The sequence below is a fragment of the Neoarthrinium moseri genome, assembly GCF_022829205.1.
Source record: "Neoarthrinium moseri strain CBS 164.80 chromosome Unknown scaffold13_Wmoseri_CBS_16480, whole genome shotgun sequence".
Lineage (NCBI taxonomy): Eukaryota > Fungi > Ascomycota > Sordariomycetes > Amphisphaeriales > Apiosporaceae > Neoarthrinium > Neoarthrinium moseri.
This window is the reverse complement of record NW_026055127.1, coordinates 251,073-259,880: the sequence shown is the minus strand read 5'-3', so window position 1 is coordinate 259,880 and position 8,808 is coordinate 251,073. Positions and strand designations below refer to the sequence as shown.

Below are 8,808 nucleotides of genomic sequence, written 5' to 3'. Positions count from 1 at the left end.
ACGATGACGAAAAGCTTGTTTGGATTATTCACATCATAGCGGCCTGCGATTTCTTTTCATTTTGAACATCTCCACCCTGGATCTGATCGTAGAAGCACGATTCTCCTCACGAGTGCGACGACTGTGGCAATATGTATGCGACGCATTTGCACTGGAAAGTGCCGGCAAATCCATCTGGAGTGGGAAAAGAGCTCCAGAAGGGCAAATATAGGCATCGAATCGAACATATAATACCCTGTTGTCGTTGAATACGAGGGCATCAATGGAACACTTGAGATATGGCAGCACCACATCAGACCGTCGGCCAGAAAATGCAGTACTCATGCACCTTTAGCTTTGGTGTATGAATGTGATCACAGGAGACATGAGCGAGCTGGGAGAGGAACAGTTCTAACATCGACACGGATTTGGGGATTGGTAATGGACCGACCTTGGACGATTCGTTGGCCAGTCCTCCTTGGTACGTGTCGAACTCCTCGCCACGCAACAGCCTTTGCGCAAGACGTACAAGATGATTTGGTGGGCTGGCCCAAGGACCAAAGAGTGGCTGTCAACCCCTACGAGCGCCGATCGGATGCCGATAGGACTGGCTGAATCGAGCTTTTTGGTTGCAGTCGAACGCGCAGTGAGCACTGCCGAGTCCGGCACGGTGGCAAAGGGATGCCATGATTCGGCCTCGCCAATATGTGCAGACTCAGCCATATCTGGTGTGTGCATTAGTGGCCATTATGATGTATTGGGTGCTTAGATACTCCGTCTACCCGCGTGCTGATCGGAAGTACGTCGAGGTAGTGCTCGATGAATTCAAAGCAAGGTCGTGAAACCGCGCTGTCCCGTCTGGGAGCTGGTTTGTAATGCGTGACTGACTACTACTACTGTATTACTTCCAACAGTGCGGAGCTCGTCCCTACGCAATCTCGCTTCAAGCTCCCCACGGTACATCTTGTACTCTAGAGGTGCCTAGCCATGATCTCCCTGACCCTATCCAGCGGCAGAGCTTTCACCTTGCGCCCCTTGAACCCGACCATATCCTCCGCCATGCACAGCGCATTGTAGATGGCCTCCTCGGTGGCGTCGGCCGCCGCCTCGAACAGACCGTTGATGCTCGTGTCGTCCACGACCTCGACCCGCAGCGGCGTCGGCTTATACGGGTCGGCGGCCCCCTCCTCGACAGCCAGCGTCTGCACCGGGATCTCGTTGCCCGTCGAGAAGGCGACGAAGATGTCGCCCGACGGGTTGTGGCCCTGCCCACCGACGCGCGCCAGCCCGACCGTCGCCCGCCGCGCCACCCGCCGCAGCTGCGCCGGATGCAGCGGCGCGTCCGTCGCCAGCACCACGATGATGGACCCGTCCTTGCGCGTCTTCTCGGCCACCAGCTCCGCCAGTGCCGCTGTTGCCGTCGTGTCCGCCAGAACCCGGCCCACGCCCACCCCGCCGATGCGCAGCTGGTGCATCTTGCCGTAGTTGGCCTGCACCAGCGCCGCGATCGTGTACGTCTTCGGCCCGCCCGCGCCGTCGAGCCCCGGCACCAGCCGGCTGGCCGACCCCGTGCCGCCCTTGAAGTAGTGGCAGATCATACCCGTGCCGCCGCCCACATTGCCCTCGCGCACGGGCTCGCCGGCCGCCATGCCCGCCGCGCCCTCCAGGCCCCGGACGACATGCTCGGGCCGCACGGCGAAGGCGCCAACGTCGTTCAGGTACCCGTCGAACGTCTCGCCGACAACGGGCAGCAGGAACGTGTCGACGGCGCCGTGGCCGGCCTGCTGCACCGCGTACCGGTAGACGCCCTCGTGGGCGGCGCCGACGCTGACGGTGCTGGTCAGCACGATGGGCGAGCTCAGGATCCCCGTCTCGTTGAGCCAGTGCGACCCCGTCAGCTCGCCCGCCCCGTTGAAGCTGAAGAGCCCGGCGTAGCACGCCTTACGGGCCCAGCTGTCGCGCGGCAGGATCGCGGTCACGCCCGTGTTGACACCGCCGTGGTCCGCGCCGCCGTCCGCGCGCGAGTGGATCTCCTGCATGTGCACCTTGACCCCGGCCACGTCAGTGAGCGAGTTCAGCGGGCCCGGCTCGTAGTCGCCGAGGTACAGGGCCGGCAGCAGCTCCCGGACGCGCATCCGGGGTGTCTTGGAGGACGCGGCGGCGCCGGAGATGGAGGACATGGTGGCGGAGGCTTATAGAAAGAGGGTCTGTTGATGAATCCTACTCACATGGAGGATTGGCTCTCAATTGAATGCTCTCACGCCTAAACAGCAAGACTCTCTGAGGGTTATAAGTACCTACCTAGACATGTAGTCATTTCACTGTGCTGCTGCTGCCTGCCGGTCTCCGCGTCACCAGCTTTACGACTTATGCATGTAAGATGACGACCCGCAAGGGCAACGCGTGTTTCTACGAACGAGACTAGATCAGGTATATCGACCGCGCTGTCCGCACACAGTTGAAGGATCTTTCAGATAGCAAACTGCCCCATCCAATCGAACGAGCCCGTTCGTCGTCTGCCAAAATCTCCATTTCATATAGGCAGTCATCGGTGGTGGTTCCACGAGCGGATCACAACCTGGCTTACCAATGCAGACACAATGCGTGTACAGGGGACTGGATTTGTGTTTGGTTATGTCCACTCTATACCTAGGAGTTATGCCCCTGAAGAGAAGGTCCCCATCCGTAAGCAAACGATGGCATTTCTCTAACTTACATGCCAAGAATTGCAATGGAGTACTTCACTGTCTCGGGATCCATTGTCTTGTGTTCCGCGGCCCCGGGGTTTACTAGCCGAATTCTCTCCACACTCCGACTTACCTACCCCACACATTCCCCCAAGCGCTGCTAGCACGTTAGCCATGATCCGCTCAGTTGGAGATCCCCCTCATCTTTGGGGTTCGGCTCGGCTTCTTTCCTATGAGATATCTGGAAGCGTCTGAAACCTTGCATGGGCTTCTTAGTTATCTATAACAAACAAGTTTTTCCTGTGACCAATTCAGCATCATGGTGGCCGCTGTGAGAGTGGCACCGAGTGTAAGTCCTTGGAGAGCCTCTGTGAGGACGTCCTATACGGGCACGCGACTGATCATGACAATGCCTAGGCCGCAACAAGGGCAGTGAGCCTCTTGAGGACAGTCCAGTACGCGCACCCGCCCAACTGTCCTTGCCACTCCAACCCGGGCCATCACCACCACCATGCGAAGCCGCACGTGGACAGGTACGCCCAGCGGCAGTCGAGCCGGAGGTTCGCCTCGGCGCTCGATCCCTCGAGCCAGAAGGAGTACGCCTTTGAGATGGCCGCCTCGTCCATACGCTTCGGGCCCGGCGTCACCAAGGAGGTTGGCATGGACTTTACCAACATGGGTGCCCGGAGGGTCTGCGTGGTCACGGATTCGACAGTCAAGCACCTGACTGCTATGAAGCAAGTTGAAGAGGCGCTGTCGGCGGAGGGAATCGAGTTTGAGGTTTTCGACAAAGTTAGGGTTGAGCCGAAAGACAGCTCGTAAGTGTAGAGCCTGAAAACTTGCAAGGCGTCATGGCGCTGGACTAATGGAATATGAAGAATCAAGGAGGCTATCGCCTTTGCTAAGCCATACCGCCCGGACGCATTCCTGGCTGTGGGCGGTGGTTCCGTCATCGATACAGCCAAGTTGATGAACCTGTACACAGAGTACCCGGAGGCCGACTTCTTGGACTTCGTCAACGCCCCTCTGGGTAATGGGCGTCCCATTGATAAGAAACTCAAGCCACTCATAGCCATTCCCACCACAGCTGGTACTGGGTCCGAAACAACAGGGACCGCCATCTTCGATCTGGTTGCCAAGCGAGCCAAAACGGGCATCGCACACCGCAACCTGAAGCCGACGCTCGGCATATGCGACCCGCTCAACACCAAGACGATGCCCGCCGCCGTCAAGGCGTCGTCTGGTCTCGATGTGCTGTGCCACTCGCTGGAGTCGTGGACAGCCATTCCCTTCAACGAGAGGACACCCAGACCGACTAACCCGATTCTGCGGCCGGCTTACCAAGGTGCAAACCCCATCAGCGACATCTTCTCCCTCAACGCCCTGAGGGCTACCGTCAAGTATCTCCCGAGAGCAGTCAAGGACCCGGAGGACTACGAGGCCCAGAGCGAGATGCTCCTCGCTGCCACCTTGGCCGGCGTCGGCTTCGGCAACGCTGGTGTGCATTTGTGCCACGGTATGTTTACCTATGTTCTGACTACATTATATCTGTCTGCATTGTCTTTGTACATAAGGTACTGATCATGGCAACCAGGCATGTCCTACCCAATCTCCGGGCAGAATCCGGGCTACAAGCATTCCGGATACGAGGTCGACACGCCCATCATCCCGCACGGAGTCTCTGTTGCCGTCTCGGCGCCCGCAGTGTTCCGCTTCACCGGGCCCTCAAACCCCGAGCGGCACCTGGCCGCGGCTGAGGCCTTTGGCGTCGACATCAGCAACGTCAAACGCGAGGATGCTGGTGCCGTTCTCGCTGACGCCATCACCGCGTTCCTTGCTGAGCTCGGCGACCAGCCAAAGGGCCTGCGGGAACTCGGGTTCGGGGACGAGCACATCGACGCGCTGGTCGAGGGCACCATCCCCCAAGCCAGGGTTCTGATGCTTGCGCCGGGGCTGAGGACCGAGTTGGAGAAGGAGCGGGAGCAGCTGAGAGGTCTGTTTGAGGATGCTATGGCACATTAAGAGTGATGTATATAACGAGTCTGTGGACACTGAATCTATATAGCTTGCATCGGCGCTTGATTATCATTTATTTCATGCTAACTTGGTTGGCGATTCGAGAAAGGCCCCACCAAATGTATCGTCCGTGGCTATGATGCTCTTGAATCTACTTGCACATGTTTGGTCCTTGAGTCTTTAAGATGATAGAATAATGTTTCTTGTGTTACCAAGGCAAGCCATCCGGTTGGCATACCATTTGACAGAACTCGAGTCTCGGTGAAGACTTTGGGTAGTGCTACCGGGGAGGGAGCTGTTACGATAAGCCTTGAGTTGTGGCCTCTGAAGCTGAATTTAGCCTTGTGGTATCGTGAGAGAAATACGGACAGTGATTCCTGAATGGCCAGATGTTGGGTGGCACAGTCAACTTCCAAATAGTGTAGAGGCAGCCTAGATCAACGCTGGTTGGGCAATATGATTGAATAGTGTGTGTTTCTCTGGCTTGAACTTTCAGCCCATAAGCAACGGTTGTAGCCAATGTGACCGTTTTGACCGTCGCAGCCTCACGCCTTCGCATCAGCCCCCTTTACTGGATTGAATTGCGGCAACTTTTAATTCGTGCCGTACTTCAAAGAGGGAGCGTGGGACTATGAAAAAGAACGGGTGCCATCTTTTGGGATATACCATTGGAAGTCCCTCTAACTCAAGTCACCGCACCATGGACGGGCATAAGATCACTGAGATATACGATGTCAAACGGAATTCGCACCGAGTTTCCCGGAAGACTGACAATAAAGCAGATCGATTCAATCCTTTCTGCCACATCGCTTGGGATACGAACGACGAGCCAGAAGCTAAGCTTCCGACAAAACAACCGGGTGCCACAAGTCTGTCCGCCACCACTTTTTGGATCTTGAGAGACATTAGGCCAGAGAGGCCATTCAAGGTAAAGAATCAGATACAGCGAACGTTGTTCGTCTCCTGGATCAACGTCTTGCTGGTGTTGACTCCCATTGGTTTCGTCCCCAACTTTGTTTCAGGCCCTTCGGTGGCGACATTTGCTGTCAGCTACATCGCTGCTTTCCCTCTATGGTTTCTGTGCGACTATGCTCTGGAGGAATTGCAACATTGGCTCGGGGAAACTGCTGCCGGATTGCTTTATGTCTCGAGCAGGCATGTAACAGCGATGATTTGCATGTGGGTTTCCATACTGACATAGAAGTAGCAATACTGTGCAGTTAATCTCATGTATACTTCTAATGAGGGAGGGCCACGTCGGAGTTCTTCAAACGATGTTGATTGGGGGAATTCTGAATAACATATTCGTTCTTCTCGGTCTCAGCATTTTATTGGGAGGTATGGTCCAGTCAGAGCAAGCGTTCAACCGATACGAGGCGCAAGGGTCATCAAGTCTCCTTTCCATTGCCGCAACCAGTCTCCTCATCCCGTCGGCATCCGACTTGCTAAACCAGGCAACCCAGAAGAACATTGCGAACCAGTCCCGAGGTGCTTCTATCATCTTGATTCTCGTGTACCTTGCCTACCTATCTTGTCAGCTAGCAACGCACCGGGACGCCTATCACGCCAAAGCGGGTGAGTCGGTCAGAAAACAGCAAGTTCCCGCAAACACAATAGAAGCTTTGGTGACTAGGACTGGCGGGACCGGTGCGATTCCTGTGATCGCACCCCTCATCAGCACGTATGAACACGATAAACTGCCGATGCTGCCGGGGCAGAAATTGAGCAAGGACGAGAGCGACAACGAGGTCCACGGGCCGCAACTGCACTTTGGCGTAGCGATGGAGCTGTTCCTCACGACCATTGTGCTTTTGTACTTCTGCATCGACTCCGTCGTGAATAGCATCAGCGCTCTGGCGGCCACAACCCAGCTTTCCACAATGTTTATCGGCTTGATTCTGCTCTCAATACCCAATTGCGACTTGGCTCCGATCCCCCTCGCTGTCGACAACCGTCTGGAACAGACGATGAAGTTTACCGTGGGCCGAAGCATCCAAACCGCCTCGTTGGTTGAGCCCCTTGTAGTTTTGATCGCATGGGGCATGGGGGTTGAGGGTGTCACCTTGTCCTTTGGTGGGTTCGAGAATGTCAGCTTGTTCACCACGATATTGCTCCTGAACTTCCTTGTGGTAGACGGCAAATTCCATTGGTAAGTCGCGCTCCATGGGCAGCAAGGCGCAACCAGTAGATACACAGCCTGACATTGTTGCATAGGATTCACGGCATCTTGCTTCTTGCAGATTGGGCCTTGATACCAATAGCAGCCTACTTCATGTCGCCCGGGCATGGAGGGCCGTAAGAGTTCTGTTATGCAGTTGATAATCCAATCCACAAGGACTTTATGGTGCCGTGCACTGCAACTCGGCCATGTCGAGGGTGTAATACATGTCAGGCACTGGGGCAGAGCCAGTGGGGGTGGGGTCTTGTCTCTTCTCGTCCTAGTCGCTGTCCACCGCAAGGTCCAGAATATATGCTAAAAACCCAAGGGAACCACCGATACGCGTATTGCTCTCTTGACCGACCCCATCCTTCCAGCAAATGTATGCTTGTGGACTTCGGGTCGCCAAGTCGCCAATGCACCCTTGAGCAATTGCTTTCCGACATACCAAAAATAGTCCCACTTTGTTGCATACTGCCTCCTTGCCCGACTGCAAGTGGCGTCAATCGACGAGGACTAACCTGAGTCGTGTTCTCTGAACGCGTACTGCACATGCGCTTGGTCAGGGCGCGGGAGGCTTTCATCCTGGTATAGGTATGCTCCGGCGGTCACACCGGAAATCTAAGAGGGGAGCGAAATGTGATGAATGTCGCCGCCGTCATATCCGGGTATGGGCAACTTCATCCCGCCTCAGCGCATGCACAGTAATCGTTGCGGCAATGCTGACGTGATTTGACGTCGACCACAGTGTGACCAACAGCGGCCGGTATGTATGAACTGCATCCAGGCCGATCGTGACTGTTCCTATACCGGTCACGGCACGGCGCCAGACCCGTCGAGCTCGGTACCGCAGCCAGAAACAGAGCCGTCCTCGGAACGGTCCTCAGCTTCCACAACACCATCAGCAGCACCACCCACGTCAGTTCATATCCCGGCTGCTCCTGGCAGTGGCATGTACAGCGCGCATGATAACGTGTCCGGCCCTCGGAATGATGACGCAGTCAATGTCACTCATCTTAGGCTCTTTCATCATTTTGGAGAATTCATTGTCCCTCTCTTTGCAGGTAGCAAAGATACAGACCTGGGGCGAGAATATCTCAGAAATTACCACAAGGCAGCATTCTCGAGCGAATATCTAATGCACGAAATTCTTGCCTTCTCTGCATCACACTTGGCTCGTACTGAGTCTCATCCTGCAGCGAAATCCTATGCGCACCTGGCGACCTCGTTACAGACGAAAGCGATTTCTCTTTTCAATGTATCCACACAGAATCCAGGTCTTAATACTATCGTTGGCACGTTCCACTTCTCAAGTCTTCTGGGCACCCATCTTCTCTCGGACACAATATCGTTGCGAGACATCAGTCTTGATGACTATCTCAACCACTTCGACAGATATCTCAAGGTGGGCTAGCATGCGATGTACCAAATGAAGCAGTGCTGACTATGAGAGTAAAGGTACACCGCGGGATTAGGCCCATATTCAATGAATACAGATCCGTTCTTCTCGCTTCGAATCTGAAGCCATTCCTTGTTTGGGGCTGGAATATTAGCACTTCTAAGGGAGGCGGCGCAGAATGTTCTCCAATCCGAGACATGATAGCTACAAGCACAATGACTACTGTGTCGGTCGACGCGTGTACGAGAGCAACTGACGTTTTGCAAGCTTTGATAGACTTGAATAAGGCCCATCCGACCTTTCCTGGACCCGCGCCGCATGTCACTGCCTGGCTCTCGATGGTGCTTCCAGAGTACACCGAGCTACTTATGGCTCAACAACCGGAGGCATTAGTAATATTGGCTTACTACGGCGCGATGATCCATTGCTATCATAGAGAGTTATGGCTTGTTGGTGACGGTGGAAGGCACATGATTGAGCTGATTACGAGCTCTCTCGGTTCAACTTGGCAACCATGGCTTTCATGGCCAAGACAGGTGGTGGAGTTTTCAGAGACGTTCAAATAAGAA

At 55.1% G+C, this 8,808-nt stretch overlaps 3 protein-coding genes across 3 annotated transcripts; 2 read left to right on the top strand and 1 right to left on the bottom strand.

Moving 5' to 3' along the window:
• Nucleotides 1–950: 950 nt before the first annotated feature.
• Nucleotides 951–2,159, bottom strand: JN550_004693 (uncharacterized protein; the record flags this gene model as incomplete). Its single annotated transcript, XM_049316237.1, has 1 exon — nucleotides 951–2,159. One exon carries the CDS (start codon nucleotides 2,157–2,159, stop codon nucleotides 951–953), a length of 1,209 nt encoding a protein of 402 aa, XP_049173314.1.
• An 826-nt stretch (nucleotides 2,160–2,985) lies between these two features.
• Nucleotides 2,986–4,688, top strand: JN550_004692 (uncharacterized protein; the record flags this gene model as incomplete). Its single annotated transcript, XM_049316236.1, has 4 exons — nucleotides 2,986–3,015; nucleotides 3,084–3,484; nucleotides 3,545–4,182; nucleotides 4,261–4,688. 4 exons carry the CDS (start codon nucleotides 2,986–2,988, stop codon nucleotides 4,686–4,688), a joined length of 1,497 nt encoding a protein of 498 aa, XP_049173313.1.
• Nucleotides 4,689–5,956: 1,268 nt separating this feature from the next.
• Nucleotides 5,957–8,254, top strand: JN550_004691 (uncharacterized protein; the record flags this gene model as incomplete). The annotated part of the gene is made up of 4 exons (XM_049316235.1): nucleotides 5,957–6,831; nucleotides 6,897–6,977; nucleotides 7,407–7,428; nucleotides 7,589–8,254. The coding sequence occupies 4 exons, from the start codon at nucleotides 5,957–5,959 to the stop codon at nucleotides 8,252–8,254; spliced, it is 1,644 nt and encodes a 547-aa protein (XP_049173312.1).
• Between the last annotated feature and the right edge of the window lie 554 nt (nucleotides 8,255–8,808).